We start from the raw sequence: 17852 nt of genomic DNA, 5'->3' as shown, positions 1-17852 counted from the left end.
GGAGGAAAAATAAGAATTCCTTCAATTACAATAGGGCCTTCGCACGTTCAGTGCTCGGGCCCTAATTATTAGTGTGCACGTAAACACACAGTGCTGAATAAAATATGAATACAGTAGGCACGTGATAGAAAACAGTGTGAGGATTAGACAGTGTAGGTCGGGTTACACATTAACACACTGTGTGTGACCACTAGCTGTGGTCTGTGTCTACAGTGGCCCCCCTTTGTTTGGCACAGGTGCCTTTTAGTCCTGTTTGGGACGATCTGATCCACTGCATCTATTGAAAAGCTTAGGGACGCGGCTGTGCACTGCACTTACAGGGCTAGGTGCCTGTCAGACGCAGCTTTGAGCCACTGTGTCTGTCTGAATGGGGTCTACCAGCAGAGCACTACAGTTCACTCAGTGCACTGTATACTTACATTTCATATCATTTCAAGACTCATGAAGTCCACTGCACTTTATCCTTTTCTAATACCATGAACCAGTGTTTGGATCTCTACACTATTACTGGCTTAGTCTGGAGGAAGTCTCCACTGCGCTTCACAACACATCTGGATATGGACATTTAAGTACATTCATATACATCTAAGTGGCTTCCTTTCATTTTGATATCCTAATATATTACAATATGGTGCTTATTATATAAATTCAGGTCATCACAGCCCTCATTTGACACGTAAGAGCTGACAGACTGCTCTCAACAAGTATTAAAATTGATTTTTTTTACTAGCATCTTTATTTTTCAATATTTTAAAATCTTATTTTAACTTATTAATACTATTATCTAAATATTTATAATATTATGACATTTTTGTCAACATTTTGACTGAACTCTCTCAGTGGTCCTAATACACTGTTGCCATCTGCAGAACATGCTGTGAAACCAGAACATCTCAACATGCTTCTTTAATGTAGACACTACTGTTAGTTTGTTGACAACGCGCCGCTCTGATAAACAACCAATGGCAATGTAGCGGCTGAGGTAAAAGGCGGCATGTATTCCCGTTTTGTCTTTACAGTACCTTCCATCAAAGAAGAAGAACTTGCCCTTGCCATTCTTCTCTCCGTGGGTGAAGTGTCCTTCAAAACGATCGCTGGACGAGTAGGTTACTGTGCAGAACCCGTGAGGCTGACCGTCTTCATCCAACGGGCCTGAACACACACACACACACCCACACAGCACACACACACACAGCACAAAGGATTTGTATCGCACTGTTATATGTGAGGCGCTGATCACGATATAAGGTTACTAGTTATGGACTAATTGTACAATATCAACCTATCATGTAAGAATGACACATTGTAGCCAACATCATGCCAGATTAAACAGCAGAGTTGCATCACTGTCAGCATTCACAGGATCCAAATCTCTCATTTACACAAGCTCCCTGCAGTTATTGTGTTCACTGTTTGTGTTCATTGTACAGTTTATCACTTGTTCTGATACTGGTATTGTTATGCATTGAATATAATTAAGGGTCCTCAGTTTACTCAGTGATAGATAAGGGCCCTTTATGAAAAAGGTTGGGAACCTCTGAGCTAAGGAGTCCTTGGCCTGAAAAAACACCTGGAATAGACACAAAAAACTTGCGTTAGTAACTCAATATGCAAGTTAAATGTGGACATATATAGAAAGAAACCACTAATATAGCAGTGGTGTGAGATTGTGTGCAGTTGACACTCATTCTTTCTGAGCTGCCCCTTGTGGCCATTTTCCGGGTGAGGCAGGGATGACATCAAAAGTTGTCTTTGATGGGAAATATAGATTCTGTAGGTTTATACTGGTGGGCCACAGGTATGCCAGATTCATTCCAAGAGCCTTACAACGAGGAGGCAACCCTTCAAAAAGAGGCAAACTCGTCTGGGTTCGGTTTTATAGACAAAAACAGGAGTGTGACACGGCACAGAATTCAGAAATTAACAAAAACTCGGTAAACAACGTTGATACAAGAGATACAAAGTATCAAAACACCACAATTATTTGTGTGTTACACAACTGAACCAAAATGTAACATTTTCTGTTATTTCACACTCTAATGTTTGCAGCAGCCACGCCGGCTGGCAGCGGGACACTCCTGTCACCCAGGCCGCCCTCCCTCGCTCGTCGAGCGGATTGCCTGGCGAAATAAAGTCCGTGGCGCTCTGAAGTTACCGCGCGGGCCCACTGGCCCACTGACTCATGGAGATTTACGGAGAACATCAGAATCAGAACCTCACAACAGAGAGACATCCTCCCTCTCTTACATTCAGTCAGTCGCAGAGAAATTAAACAAAATCCGCTGCTTACCCTCCACGGCCTCCTCTATGTTCTCCTCATCGCTGTCCATGCTGCAGGAGGCTGCAGGAGGCTGCTGCTGCTGGAGGAGGAGGAGGAGGAGGAGGAGGAGGAGGAGCACACCGAGCAGGCTCTGACTGCTGCTGCTGTCACCCATGGGGCGTCATGGGCTTGGCATGACAGGACAACTGACGAGCCTCACTAGCACGACTTCAAACGTGATCCTGCTTAAGTTTAAATGCACGGAACAGACATACATTGGCGCACATTTTAGTATAAGTTCATTTATGTGTGTTATAAGTGTTTTTTGTTAACAGATAACAGTTTTTTTTATTGTTTTGGATGTGTGGTTTTATTTATGTTTTATTTATCCATTACATTTTATTTTTTTTCACATTCAATTTCCACTGCCTGAATATTGATAAGAGTTAAACATCTGAAAGGGTATACCTGCATTGTTATCATTCAGAAATAAAGTGAGAATTGGACTTTGGTAAGATTAGATGGAATTATGGTGAATGTCACCTAGGGTAAAATAACCTGACAATAAACTGTGTCCCCCCCTTAAAGAGAAACATCCACACAGTGGACGGTTTGGTAACGGTTTATCTTCCTTAATGTCTTATTTAAGGGCATCTGATCATGTTCCAGCTGCTTAAAGTGTGTTTTTGTTCCTCACTCATATTTTGGTATCTCTAGAATCTTTAGGGTCACCATTACTCTATAAATCCTAACAGCATATCTTAATTAAAGAAGTAAGCTAACATAACTTAATCCCCCAAAAATGTTGAGTCACTCATGTCTGTTGTAATATCTCAGTTGTTTTAAATGCATTTATATGTGTGCAGTGTTTTAATAATTTGTGATATAATTCCAGTTTGTTCCATTTACTCATTTTCTTTAGTTGACTTTATATTATTATATAATGTAAGCCTTGACGCCCCAAAATTAATTGGCTACAATTTTGATAGTGGATTAATTTTTAAATGGTTTTTTAATCATATATCAGCAGTTTTGACAGGTAATGTAAGAATTTGCTTCAGGGGAAGAAAACCACAACTTCAAGTGGTAACATTTATATAAAGAAGATGTATTTAAGTTACTCTTACTTTATTCAGATAAATTCTGTTGACACATTTTAAATAATTTTGGAGAAATGCTGGTTTTAAGTACAATTAACTTAATTTACCTTAATTTAATTAACAATGAATGAGTTAATTGTACTGAAATCATATCTGTTTTCATGCTTAAATTGAGTTAATACATTTAAACGGTTTAAGGCCACTAAATCCTGCACACTGGGCCGTTAAATAATGCAATTACAATTACTAAATTTAAACAAGTTTGCTATCCTTTACTTTTGTCTAAATATAGTGGACAGCTGCAGATCCATCCGGCATTGTGTGGGTCCTTATTTGCCAAATCCTTCTGTCTAACCAAGACACTCTTTAATTTCCTGTAGATCCTTCATCATGTTCACTGGCAGCCATGTAACATTTTTTTGCTGGCAGTAGTAACTTAAATGGATTGATGAAAGTAGATAGGGCTTGTAAAACAGAACCAGTGAAATACTGGTTCTGTGGGTTAAACTTCGGCCAAACACCATAAATTATTCTGAACCTGTGAATACAAAAGCTAAGACTTTGGATTGGATTGGATAATAAACGTATCTTTCTAAAGCTATATAAGCTATAAAAGATAAACAGACTTATGACACAGTAAGAAGTCTGTGACAATTTGCACTGTATCTTCATCCAAAGGCATCATTTAATAGATCTACTTATCATTTCCTTCTTTTCTTCTTTAATCTAACTACCAATTATATTACCAAAATACAATAAACAAATTAAAGTGTAATTTCCTTTTTGCTCAATCTGAATGTTTTTATTCACGTGTGAAGAAAAAGACATGCTAAACTTGTTTGATCATCCTTTAGCACACAATTTACAACCAATACCAACATCCAGAGCCAATGCAGGAAGGGACTATAAACAGCAAGAAGGATTCATACATTCCAGCAGGAAGTATTCAGAAAGCTCTGCAGCCAAGTGGGTGCAGACATTAGTATTTAAGCATTTCAGCTCAGCCTACCCTTCTCTCGTGTGTTCAGCAGCAGGGTAGGGCTTTATTAACACAGCATGACAGCACTTGTTGTGGGATGTCCTGAAAAGTTGCTTTGCCCCAGGAAGAACCTCCTGCTTGTTATGTAAAGCTGACTTTATACAAGAGATACTGTACGGAGAGCTGTATTGTCAGGACTGCGATGGGAACCGACTCTCCTTTTTTGTTGGCTGCAGTGTCTCTTCTGTCTGCCCTGCACATGGGTGAGCCATAAATGTCAGCAACTTGTTCAGTAGTGGAAGTAGTTCCTCACACCGCCATATCCCGGTGGGAGTGTTTCAGGTGGTAGTTTTAAAATGCGTCCAGTGTTGTGCTCAGTGGGTTAATATAGTATAATGTTCTGTTTGAGTCATTCAAAGAGACTCAAACCCCGCCATCACTGTCTCTTTCCAGGGTACCTGGCCCAGAGAGTGGGTTGGTCCAGGATGGCCCACAAGGTCCTGCCTCCCTCTGTCACTGGACCTCCAGAGTTTGAGAGGACTTTCCGCGCACAGTAAGAGGACATCTTTTCATAAGCTATATTATACAATTATGTAGCCCCTGAAATAACATTAAAAGGCTATGCTAACCAATGCTTAATTGAGCTTTTACATTAACAACCATTCTGCAGAACATTGGCACAAGGATAGAAAAACATTAACATTCCCTGTCTGTTGCCATTAAATTGGGTACAGACATCCGTGTCCCCAGAGGACAAAACCTGCTGACTTTGGTGTTCGCCTGGGGTTTACTTAAGAGACACCAATTGACAATTGCAGTAGAAACATTTACTACTATTGGAAGAATTTCTTTGAAAATGTAGTACATTCATGTCTTCCATACCGATGACATCAGCCTCAACTGCACTTTGTGTTTAATTAGCAAATGCTAGCATGCTAACACAATAAAATACGATGGTGCCGCTACAGTTGCTAAACACCACCATGCTAACATGTTCACTGTTAACATTTTAAGTGACACTAACTTGTTACAGAAACATTCCTGATTGAGTACTTTTTACTGGCCATTTAGTTTTCACAGTACAAATAAAAATGACAAAATTAAGTGTCACTTAAAATTACTAAAGCTACTTGATAAAGAATGTTTTTTTTAACTTGAGTTGGCTTCACTTAAAATGTTGTATTTAATCAATTTCAGCAATGTTTTGAGTTAAATTTAGTTATCTGGTTTTAAAGTGGTTTTGAGCACAAGACAAATCGGATGGTGGGGGTCAGTTTTCTCTTATTGTTTCAAGCTATAGTGCCCCTAGCTGCAAGCTCAGTTGCCAAAAAAAATGAAACGCACAGCAGTTAATAATTCTCTGAGCCACAATTTTACAACTTTGGGAAGTTGTCATGGTGGAAATCAATCTTTTGTTATGATGATCACGAGGTAAATGGTAGAACTACAACATTCATGTTACAAAGTAATCTACCAGGAATCTGCATTTGCACATACAGTGGTATGCAAAGGTTTGGGCACCCCTCCGAGATTTCATGATAATTTGCTCTACCTTTATAAGAGAAGATCACAGCAACAAGATTTGTTTTCCTACAGAGATGTAGACATTTGAGTGTTTTCCAGACCGAAATTCTTAGAGTAGCATTACATGGTTTTATTATAATAAAATAAAATGTAAAAAATGGGATGTACAAAAGTTTGGGCACCCTTTTAATCACATTCATTTCAAGACCTGTAGGGATTTATAGCTGACAGGTTGCAGCACAAAATTGCTTTGATTAGCTGGTGAGACCTTCAATTACAAAGACAGGTGGAACCAATCATGAAAAAGGCTGTTTAACATAGGTAATGGCTGTGCTTGTCCTACGGGTTCTTTCTTAGAGTGTGCAAACATGGGGGCCTCTAAACAACTCTCCACTGACCTAAAAAGTAAGTAATTTAATTATTATGAATTAGGAAAAGGTACAAGATTATGTGGAAGGTTTTGGACTGTCTGTCTCCAAGTCAGAAATGTAGTGGCAGAATGGAAAGCCACAAGACAGTCTTGTGAAGGAAGATGTGGTAAGGCCAAAAAAAACTGGAAAGGCACAGGCGAGGATGGTTAGTATGGTCACAGACAAGCCACAGACCACGTTCCAGAGAACTACAAGAACTCTGGCCTGCTGAATGGTGTAGTTTGGTCCATCGTTACAATCCAGCGTACCTTTGCACCCAAGGAAAAGCTCATTGAAGGGTGATGCGCAAAAAGCCTTTCCCGAGTGTTCGTCAAAGAAGAGTCGTATTAGGTATGCAAAAGCACATCTGACAAAAATACTGTGGTCAGATGAGACTAAGATGAGAGTTATTTTGTCAGAAACAAAGAGGACGTATGCTGGGAAAAAAACCACACACAATTCCATGAGAAGAACTTATTGCCTACTGTGAACTTTGGTGAAGGGTCAATCAATGTTATGGGGCCAGCGTGGCTTAGCACAGGTACTTGGAAACCTTTGGTTAAAGTTGGGGCCACATTGAATTCCTCTCAGTCTCAGCAGATTCATTGACAAGAATGTTCAAGAGTCGGTCACAAAGTTGAAGCTACGCCGGGGTTGGATTTTTCAGCAGGACAATGATCCTAAGCACTGTTCAAAATCCACCAAGGAATTCATGCAGAAGCACAAGTACAATGTTCTGGAATGGCCATCCCAGTCCCCAGACCTTAACATCATTGAAAATGTATGGATTGATTTGAAGCAGGCTCTCTACGCACGGAAGCCAAGAGGAGATCTGCATGGAGGAATGGGCCAAAATACCACCTGCCAGACTTCAGGGACTTGTCTGTGGCTATAGGAGGCGTCTACAGGCTGTTATTGCAGCAAAAGGAGGCTCTACTAAATATTAATGGAATTATTTCTTTGGGGTGCCCAAATTTATGCACATGCCTATTTTTGTTTAAATGCACATAAAAATGTTTCTGTTGGACCAATAAAAATTATTTCACTACTGAGATGTTTCCATAAGGTATAACATATGTTAAAATGAAGTTGCTGCTTCAAAAGCTCAGCAAGTGACAAACTGATGCAGTGATTTTCCTAAGGGGTGCCCAAACTTTTGCATACCACTGTATATGATTGTCCAACGCAGCGCCTTGTTGGATGCAAAAGTTCAGCGAGGTTTTTTTTGTTTTTGCCAGAGCCCCCTACCCCTCCCTGCTGGGCCACTCTCTCAAATGAATGAGAGGGCTGGAAGTTTTATCAAGCAGGACTCAAGTTGGTGTGAATGCAGCTTGAGAGTTTCAGAAGCTTTTGCACCTGGGCCAGAATACAATGTCAGAGTGTCAGCCCTAAAGATCAGCTATCCCAAAAAATTATTTGCCATATCATGTCTTTCTCCCGCCCAGTCAAAACTGTTGTGACATTAAAGCCGACTGTGTGTGTTTGCAGTCAGAACTGTGTGGAGTGTTACCCAGTGTTCCTGGTGACACTGTGGACCTGCGGGATGTTCTTCAGTGAGTGGACTGCAGCTGCAGTGGGACTGGTGTACATAATCGCCCGACAGATATATTTCAACGGATATGTCAAGTCCACCAAGAAAAGGTCATTTATCTAACTGACAACACATTGTTTTTACAAAATATCTAAATGTGTGACTTTAGTTGAAGCATCAGATGAGTGACTTTCTGCATTTTGATCATCTTGTTTGCAGGTTACCTGGTTTTTACCTGACGTTGGCTGTCTTTGTCACTCTGTCCCTGCTGGGTTTGATTGGAATACTGCGTGGAATACTTCACAAGTACCTCCACATCCACCTCTGAAGACCTCTGAACAACCAATTAAATAATAGGCCAATGAAAAGAACTAGGATTGTTCATGGGTTTGCAACTCCAGTGTCAATGTAGTTCATAATACAATACATACACTGTGGAATATTACTCTCCTGCACAGTGGCTCCTTAAATGTGGTCTTCACATTTTATTAATTAAAGGTTGACTAATGAAATAAAATGTGTTTTTATTTAGTTCATGGGCTCATGGGTTCATTGAGCAATTATCAAGATTTTTTCTTAAAAGTAAGGTAACGTAAGGTAATTTTCCTTTAAAGGTTAACAATATACAAACAACTGTACAAACATACAGTCCACACATAAGTAGATGGATAAAGAAAACTATAATGCTGGGGGATCTATATTAAAAATGTTAATATAGAACAGGCTGCTATGGTTTTAATTGCTTTCTGTTTTAAAGAGTATCAAATGTAATAAATGTATTGTAACGAAGCATGGTTTTCCACCAGTACATTTATGAATATGAAATTTGGCAAGTAAAATAATAAGGTTAGTCATGTATACACGTGTTCTTCTGTACACCATCTTCCAGGAGACCAAATGATACATTCTTCCAAGGCAATTCATATTTTCAGTAATAAAACCACAAAGGTTTTTGACAGAAATATTTCACATATGGGCAATGCCAAAAAGTACAAAGGTTTCTGGACATCTGTCACAGAAACTACAATTTATTCCTGTTCTTCCACTGTACATCACTGAAGCATCTGTAATAGCATTAGAAGGTTAAGACAGCCACTTATATACAACTGAAGTCATTGTTAAGCAGGCATTACAATCTCTCTGTTAATGCTTTTTTCCAGGCAGGTATGTTGCTTTTATTTCCCTCCTGGTGCCCCCTGGCGGCTGTGTGGTGAACTGGCCTGATAGTGGGGGACTGTACAGACTGAACAGCTGGTGTCAAACACAAGCTGTGGAATTTACACCAAGCCTGTAATATTCCCGTCGAGATTCTGCATTCCAGCACAGCAGCTATTGATTTCCCCGACGTAAGGTAACGTTATGTGTCCGAGCCCACCTTATTGTGTATTCGCTGTAATATACGTGCTGCTGCTAAGGCTGAACAGCATCCGCCCGGCTAGCGTCTGTTAGCATGCTAACAGTTAGCCAGTTAGCAGCGGGCCTGTGTCGGGGTTTGTTTGTTTTCCGCCAGCTGCTCTCTTCTTCTCTTACCAGCGTAAGTGTGGCTAGCTAACAAGCTAACAGTGATTCACAAGACTTTCAGCAAGCGAAAGACACGCCAGCCCTGTGTGTGTGTGTGTGTGTGTGTGTGTGTGTGTGTGTGTGTGTTTTTTGTTAGCTGTTCTTCAGGTGAATAATGCATATTGGATGTGATACAGCCTCATTCAGCGACAGTGCATCCCTCTCATGTTCAGGTGGTAATGTGGAACTCCGTTGGAAAATAAATAAATAAACGTACAACATATGTGGAGTTTGGACTTTTTCTCATTCATAATGTTCCTCAGACAAATTCGGCGTACCACCAGGTTAAATAGCACTTTGTGTTCATTTATTATTTATTTAGCTCTCAGCAGTGTACATTACGGTATGTTTAGGCGGAATAGGTTTGCGGGAGTTTATGTGCAGACACACAGGCTCCTGGTCCATCATTAAAGCTGTAAGGTAAATATTCTAAATATATATACACTAAATGGATACATTGGTATTTTCTAAATCTTGCAGTGTCCCTTAGAATCGCAGCCCTGCATTCCAAAAAGGAAGACGAGTACTTCACCATGAGCTCAGACGATGGTGAGACCACACACACACACACACACACACACACACCACAACGGAGTCAGTGCAGTGGTTTTGACTGTTGTTTACATGGCGGCAGGTGACATGGAGAACCAGGCTGAGCTGGAAGAGAAGACGAGGCTCATCAACCAGGTGTTGGAGCTTCAACATACTTTAGAGGGTATGAGAAACACACACACACACACTGCGATACAAGAGAGAGACATCACCATTGTTGTGACTGCAGCATGAAACACGGCTGCACACATCAGTCTCCTCCATCTCTGCTCTTCATTCAGACTGCAGCTCACTCTTTTGATTTCTTGTTGCCACAGCAACCAGTGTAAGTCGTTTGCCAATGGCTGAACGTAGGTCTCATGTGATCCCTTGCAGATAACAGTAACAGATACAGATATGATTCATGATTGTGTGGAAATGAGTCATTTTAGATCACAATGTTCATTTTCACAGAAAGAGAAACCCATTAAAATCCTGCTGATGTGACTCTGTGGGGTCTGGACCAAACACAATATTTGTATCAGGGAATCTTCTTCAGAACTAACACATTCATTATAATGCACTTGGCCATAATGCGATTTTTGATAATATTGCGATTTATTGTGCAGCCCTAAATAAATCATCTCTTATCATAGTTAAGTAAATAAGTCTGAATGATAAACAGATGGCTTCTAATAGACGAATAGAGTGATCAGTATTGGTATCAACCAACGATTGATGATCAGCACCAAAACCCTGATCGGAGCACCTTCACCTCTGTGTTTTACAGACCAGAGCATTTTGGATAGACATCATGAAAGGGTGATTAATGGAGGTTGACAGAATGGAGCAGAGAGTGAACAAACCGCTCTGGAACCGGCTCTGGACCGGCTCTGGACCGGCTTCTGGACCGGCTCCTAGACCGGCTCTGGACCGGCGCCGCCTGGCGCTCTCTCTGCTCCATACTGTCAAACCAGCCTGCTGCTTTTCTCTTTTCACTTAGAGCTTACAATAAAATGTTATTATGATGATTGGCTTGCAGCCTCCATCTGCACCGCTCGGATGTTTGAAAATGCAGCAAATCAACAAAGAAGCTCAAATCTCAAAAGAGGAGGAATAGAAGGAGAGTTAGCGAGAGGCTAGCGAAGCATTGGGCAGCGCTGCACAATTTTCTCTTTGATTCACTTTGGATCGACCACCAGAGATTTCTCCACCATTCTCTCACGATTGCCAACGTCAGTCTCAGACAGCCCAAACTCACACAGTGTAAGTGGGTCTTTAGTAGCAAAACAACTCCACTCACTTTACCAGGAAATGTGGTTAAACTGGTAGTGAACGCCCCACAGAACAAACAACCTTCAGTTTACACAGACAAAGGTTATCTACACATAGTAACAACAATGCAGTGGAGGGCTCACATTTATTTCCAGGAACCTGTCTCCAGAGGGGGTTAGGAGCAGTGGAACAAAAGCAGGATCTGTGACAGTGGGTACACGTTCCACTGAGGGTGGTGAAGGCAGTAAGCAGCTGTTTGCTCACAGTCAACAGAAAAGCCTTTGTTTCTTTAAAGGTCAAACGACGAACAGTGCTGCCGTCCTCTTCCTCTACAGTCCCATTCCAGTTTCATTACTTATTTTTAATACTCAGATGTGTCATGCTCAAATGTAGCCAGTTATTGATGTTGCTGTATAAACAGCCTTATGCATTACCAATGTAAGCATGGGCTTGTTATACGTTCTGTCCACTAGAGGGCAATCCATCATTACCAGTAAACCTTTGGGATTACAGACAGGTGATATCTTTCTTGCCAGGTAATAATTAATGTTAGGCACAAAATGAATAACATGAACTAACCTTGATAGACATTTTCAATCTCAACACAGTCCCCTCCTGAGTAATGCCTGTCTGCTCAAGCTGCAGTTCTTCAGGCTCTAGACTGCCAGGGTGGACTCTTTATATGTGTATATATCACTGTTCTCATAGTGAGATTGTGGTTCAGAAAACACTTTTATAGAAAAACACCCACATATCAATAGTAATTTCAGCATTCAATAAATATCATTTTGTTTTACTATTCTTATATTCAACTCCTGAAATCCATTGTAACAGCCCTGAGCACTGAGAGCTGATACTGATAACTGATGCAAATATTTCGAAGTTACCAGGAACAGAGGAATGGTGTTTGTGTTGGATGTATACAATGCAGTCTTGAATGGTCAGTGAACTGACCAGTGTGTACTTCAGGTACAGATAACGATTATCCTTCATGAAAATGTGGTTGTAAAAAAAATATATAAACGGGTGTGATCAATATGCAGCTCTTCCAAACATCACGTCGGATACACTTTGATGAACTTATGTTTCTCTTCACATGCGGATGAAGGCTTGTAGCTCTTTGTTTGTCAAACCCACAGCTTTTATTATTTCCCCGGTCTTCACATTGGGCTGAGGGTAAGATGAAGAGAGCGGAAGAGGATTAGAACCACATGTGAAAGATTTATTTGAGTTCCGGGTTTAAAGGCAGAATAGACGTTTTAAACTTTAGAACTCAAATAGATTTTTCACTTGTGGTCCTAATTGCTTCTGTAAAAGAGCCAACAACCTATTGTAAAGAAGACAAACTGATGGTAAAGATGGCAGATAGTGATGAAGACATTTGAGCGGCACCATCAAATTAAAGTCTGGTTTTGTGTGGTTCCCTGTTGACCTACTTGATCCTCTGTATCACGATCATCTAGCCTGCATACACCTCTCTAATGCTGCTGCTGACTGTGTTTGTGTGTTCAGACCTGTCCGCCAGAGTGGACGCTGTCAAAGAGGAGAACCTGAAGCTGAAGTCGGAGAACCAGGTTCTGGGTCAGTACATTGAGAACCTCATGTCTGCCTCCAGCGTCTTCCAGACCACTGACACCAAGAGCAAACGAAAGTAAGGAGAACCTCGGAGAGCCTTGTCCTAGAACCCCACCCACACATCCCATAACCTGAACCCCAAACCCTTCTGAGTGACTGGACTCTGATCATCAAACATCGTGGACTCTAAATTCTTCTTAATACCGCCTGAGCCTAAAACATGTTTCTGAGTCTGCAGATAGGGGTATGGGCTCAGTAGGTGCAATAGGAGGCAGTGAGTCCCATCCGAATGTAGAGGCAAGAAGACAGACAGCGGGAGAACTGGAAGCTGTTGTCATTCCTGGAAAATCAATCCGAATACAAATACCCACAGCTTTCTTAAGCTCAGCAAATCCGGAGATTTGCACCACGAGTTTCTGTCATTTACAAGTCAAACACACGGTGTGAGCTGTACCTTACCTTTATGCAAGGTATCTTTTTAGAAGCATGTTTTAGACTCCAGTCAGCTGCAACCCAACCCTCTTAAGCCCAGGACCCGGAGTACTGAAGGTGTGGCCAAATCCTTGACCAGTTACAAACATACACGCTTTTGTTTGTGAGCTGCACTGTGTAAACGGTGGTTGTTGGTTGAACACTGGGGTGGTACTTCCATCAGGTTAAGTGCGTGTGGTTTATTTGTACGAGGGTTTTTCTGTGCTGCCAGTTAGGTCAGAATTGGCTCAGTGGTCAAAACCGATTAAATATAAACCTTCACAGCGCCATAATGAAGAATTGAGTTGATTGATTGCAGCGGGCACGGCAGCAGCAGAGCTGAGCAGGAAGTCAGGGCCAAATATTTGATCCTTTATCACAGCTTTTGGAAGACAGAACAAGACGGGAAGAACTAGGGTTGGCTGTTTTTAGTGATTCTAATTTATAGTGATCCCAGTTTGATCATTGATTGACTATGAACTTGATAATATTAAAAATAACTGAGAGGGGATTCCTGTAGAGAAATCCTCTCAAATTTGGATCTGTGGTCTAATGTCCATCTGTTGAGGGGGCCCTGGCATTGAGCATATGGTACATTTTCAAAATAAAACGCCCTGAGAAAATCAAAGAGAAGAACAGCGCCACAGACGTGATGTCACAAAGTCGTGCCCGATGGAATCAAAGTTTAAGAAAATGGCAAAAATGAATCAAACAATCAAGGATGAGCACGCAGCTCATTTACAGTATCCTGATTCATGGCTTAAAAGCACTGAACCCCACTCACACAAGTAACTCTAGCATTGAGACCGACATATTAGTAACGTGGGTATTATAGTGGTAACGCTAACATTGACCACAGAGCCTGGCCATTTTTGGCAATATTTATTTAACAGCCTAAACACTCTGTAACAGTTTGAGTTGTCTTCTTTACCAGTTCCTCTGCAATACAATCCACCAACTTATTGATATCCAGGGCTCTTAGCTACATGCTAATAGCTAATTCTGCACCTGGAGCCTACAGTTTCATTCTTGGGACATTTTTCACGCTTTACTTTTGCAGTTTGTGCAGTCAGTGACTCAAAATCAACTCAAACAACAACACATCAACATAATCACAACAATCAGCTCTCTATCATTTTAGTTTAAGTTTATTATCCCCAGAATCTCACTTTGAAATCTGTGCTATATATATTCGTTATCATGTCCAGATCATGCTGAGACTCTGGTTGGAACTGGTGATGATACTGCTCTGCCTTCTCCACAACCCAGAACAAAACAACCCCACAACCCTGTTCAGATTTTTATATAGAGTTCAAATGTTTACGTTAAACTTCCCCTTTCTCCTCGGGTCACAGCGGCTCCGGCTTCATCATTTTTGTCAGTGTCTTTGCTGGTGGGAAGCTGGTGAGGGATCATGCCTTTGTCAATGCACTAGAGCCTCCCATTGGTTGGTCAGGGTGACACCGTGTGTTTATCTGCTCTCCAACAGTGGAGTTAGCAATGGCGAGGAGAATTTGGCTGTTTCAAATTAAGGAGAAAAATGGGTGAATCCCTTTTTCCTTTAGTTATTTATTAGTCAGTATTGCTACTGTTGCCATAGGTACAGTAGGTCTGTTAGAACATGGTTTTATTGAGCCTTAAGTCCCAACCCCTTTTGCTCTGTGCTCCAATCACAGTTTTGGTGACATATAGTCACATCTTAAGTTAGTTAACTAGCTAGCTAATTTATATCAGTCGTTAGCCAGCTGGGTGTCATGTGATAACTATTGTTAGCCAAATTCAAGCTAACTGGCTTGCTGATTTACATTAGTTGTGCTAAGGTTTTGCTAACATTAGCAAACCTAAAATGTGACTACCATCTTCAGGATGTGGTTGTCTTTTCAACATAGATTAGCCTAGCACATAGCATATCTATGTACAGGAGAGGAGGAAGTTGGCTGAATCTGACTGAGACTTGCTCAACTGGAGCACAGAGCTCAAAGGGACTTGGGGAGGGCCGGGTTGTAACTGCTCATAGCCTCTCTAAAGAGAGCGGGCTCTAAAGGCCCCTTTTGAACTTGTTTCTTCTTTGTCATTTCAGTACAATGTGACCTTTTTGTTGCCATTTGCTGCTTCTTGCAAGTTGGGAGTAAATGACACTACTTTAACAGTGACCGTCACTGTTGCCGTTTGAAAGTCTTGTGTATGGGCTTACTGTTAAACTGGCAAAGCCTAGTTTATCCTCTCAATGAATCAGTGATGGATACAGTATACATACTGTATTTTATGCATAAATGTTAAACATCATGTATGAAGTCTTGAGATATCTTTAACCCTGTTGCATTTGAACATTGTTTACATTTTGTTTTACATTTAGTTTGTTGCTAATTTGAAATGACTTTTGTTTAATAAAGTGATGATCCTTTTTGATGAAATGTTTGTTGTTTCCTGAGCTAATCATCTGTTTTATATTTCACATGCTCACAGAGTCACTAAGGGTGCTCGCAAGGACAAGTGACCCACTGCCTTGCCTTGAACATTTTCAGTGTTGGTATATATACTGTAGTACATACATGTGGCTGACAAATGAAAGGCAAATCTGAAGAAATGAAGATACAAACAGTGTGGCTAGAGAATGGTTACCTGTCCCTCCAGATTCATGCACAAGCACAAATAACTGCTTATGAACACACTTTATATTGTGTTCTCCTTTCATTTGTAAGCCACCTGAATGTTTCTGTGGTAGGTTAAACCTTTAGTAAACTGGACTGATTGTAGTTATTGTTTGATTGTGTCCACAAGATGTTGATTAACTGGGTGTAACCTATAAGCTGTAGGCTTAGCAGTGGTGTGTTTCAATCTTATTCTGACAGAGAGCAGAAACCAGAGTCAGGAATCCAGCAGTTTTAACATCATCAGTCATTTAAACTACTCCTGCCCTGTTGCAAGGAAATAAGACCGTATCACCCCAGGCTCTGGTTTCTCCTGTAGTGTATGTGTAGGAGACTCATCGTACCCCAGTGCAAAGTAGAGCCCAGCCTAAAACCCTGGAAGTTAAAGATCCCCTCCAGACATGTTTTAACGTGTATGTAAATAGCTCTACTTTGAATATTTGTATCTGCTATGTTCTTTCTGTAAAAAATAGTTGAATTATCTTGTTAAAATCTTTGAAATGACCTTGTTGTCCTTCATTAAAAATCCAGAATAAGTTTTTCTGCTGGACACTCCTACTTCACTGTAAGGTCCATTCTCAGTGGATTCTCAGAGGGCTGCAGATACAGACACCGCCATGCATGGGTCAAAAGTGATGATTAGCAAGGTACATTCATTGTTTTTGGTCTTTTTATAGGATTATTGTGACAATAAGTAAAATATAGCATATGGCCAGCATTAACCTTTAATAATACATTCAAACAACAAGTATCTGTCTCTGTTCACAGAGGAAGCATCACAGGAATGTTGATATCAAAACCAGGCAGGTTTGTTGTTAGTGGTAACGTTGTGACTTCCTCTATCTGGCGCCGCAACCGGGAACCAACTGTACGAGAGTGTTATTTATACTTTGGAGAACCATTTCATGCAATTGTGGGTAAAAAAAAAACCAAAGACATTAAATACTCTTTTTTACACTTTTTCGTTAATTTACAACAAAATAAAACGCGGCAGTATAATAAATTATTTATTAAGTAGCTCTGCTGTTTTTAAACAGCTACTGTTAGCTCACAGTGTGGTCAAATGCACAAGGGATTCCCTTCCAAATGTCCTAACTCAACATGTTTAATATTGCTGAATTGAACAGTAAGTAGAATGGAAATGGGTGACCTCAGTCTGGTTCAGAAAAAACCCTGAACACAGATCCTCACAGGCAACAGTCAGTCGGTTTCAGGCACTTCATGTAATCCTTGTGAAAAACAAGTCCCTGTAGTGAAAGTCTTTGTCCAACAGGGGGAGCAGTTTGTACAGGTGAGGCACTGGGCTTGACGGCAATGTGTGCGTGTAGGTTCCTCTCTTTGGTGGTCGTCAAACTTTAATGAATATCTGCAGACAAGAACAGGAGTGAGCATTAAGCAAAACACACACACACACAGTGCTGATGTACTAGTAGATGGCAGTGGAGGTAAAACGGCGAGTTAATAGCAGCTCATAGCTTATAGTTCAGGTTTCAAGCAACCTGTGCTGCCTCGTGCACCACCTGCCCTCCATGTAAAGCAGCCCATCCACCGGGTGCACCATGCGGCACACTGGCACAGCCAAATGGAGTGCAGCCAGTGGTAATAATGAAAGTGGAAGTTGTCTCGGTCTGACATGTAACAGCAGTCACAGGAGAGGTAAGGTGGAGCAGTCTCAGTCTTTTGATCAAGTGAGGAACTGCCCTCCTGTTCCCGTCATTAGAATGTGACTCATCAGACTGGCATCCTTTTAATGGCAGTTCATTCATCTGTTTTCATGATTCAAGTTTATTAATACACTGATAATATACAGCTAAAACCCTCTCAGTACTAAAAGCACTGTGTCCACCTACCATTACTGAACGCAGTTATGCTAATATGTTAGCATACAGTGCACACACTGACTGGTTGCTTAGTTAACTGTAACTGTCAATTAGTGCAGCAATTAATAATTTTTTTCACTTTCGACCATTTTCTCCATTCGTCGA

At 40.9% G+C, this 17852-nt stretch overlaps 4 protein-coding genes across 6 annotated transcripts in view; 2 read left to right on the top strand and 2 right to left on the bottom strand.

The window, feature by feature from the left end:
• The window catches only part of setd7 (SET domain containing 7, histone lysine methyltransferase), a 6535-nt gene extending 4083 nt beyond the window's left edge, over positions 1-2452 (bottom strand). Inside the window, exons 1-2 of one of the 2 annotated variants that reach the window (XM_035669266.1) lie at positions 2291-2452; positions 1023-1152 (exon numbers count right to left, since the gene is read on the bottom strand). In XM_035669266.1, coding sequence (XP_035525159.1) covers positions 1023-1152; positions 2291-2435 — 275 coding nt within the window. In that variant the 5' untranslated portion in view covers positions 2436-2452. The remainder of the gene's footprint in view (positions 1-1022; positions 1153-2290) is intronic. The other variant, XM_035669265.1, reaches the window with a different exon arrangement.
• A 1996-nt stretch (positions 2453-4448) lies between these two features.
• On the top strand, positions 4449-8323 carry mgst2 (microsomal glutathione S-transferase 2). Its single transcript, XM_035669601.1, has 4 exons — positions 4449-4602; positions 4793-4892; positions 7762-7914; positions 8024-8323. The coding sequence occupies exons 1-4, from the start codon at positions 4542-4544 to the stop codon at positions 8130-8132; spliced, it is 423 nt and encodes a 140-aa protein (XP_035525494.1). The 5' UTR covers positions 4449-4541; the 3' UTR covers positions 8133-8323.
• A 674-nt stretch (positions 8324-8997) lies between these two features.
• LOC118333463 (short coiled-coil protein B-like) lies at positions 8998-15630 on the top strand. Of its 2 annotated transcripts, none has more exons than XM_035669115.1 (4): positions 8998-9155; positions 9845-9913; positions 9999-10079; positions 12683-15630. In XM_035669115.1, exons 2-4 carry the CDS (start codon positions 9898-9900, stop codon positions 12823-12825), a joined length of 240 nt encoding a protein of 79 aa, XP_035525008.1. In that variant the 5' UTR covers positions 8998-9155; positions 9845-9897; the 3' UTR covers positions 12826-15630. The 2 variants fall into 2 exon arrangements, with proteins under 2 accessions (XP_035525008.1, XP_035525009.1); XM_035669116.1 differs by having other exon boundaries at positions 9004-9150.
• A 1180-nt stretch (positions 15631-16810) lies between these two features.
• Positions 16811-17852, bottom strand: part of zgc:154054 (uncharacterized protein LOC777616 homolog) — a gene marked incomplete in the record, with an annotated part of 22049 nt that continues 21007 nt past the window's right edge. The window contains 1 exon segment of the mRNA XM_035669421.1: positions 16811-17233. Within this exon segment, the coding sequence (XP_035525314.1) occupies positions 17216-17233 (18 nt within the window).

Source organism: Morone saxatilis, unplaced genomic scaffold, assembly GCF_004916995.1.
Source record: "Morone saxatilis isolate NCDOM2014 unplaced genomic scaffold, NCSU_SB_2.0 Contig22, whole genome shotgun sequence".
NCBI classification, from domain to species: domain Eukaryota; kingdom Metazoa; phylum Chordata; class Actinopteri; family Moronidae; genus Morone; species Morone saxatilis.
The sequence above is the reverse complement of the archived record's forward strand: the minus strand, read 5'-3'. Positions and strand labels throughout refer to the sequence as shown.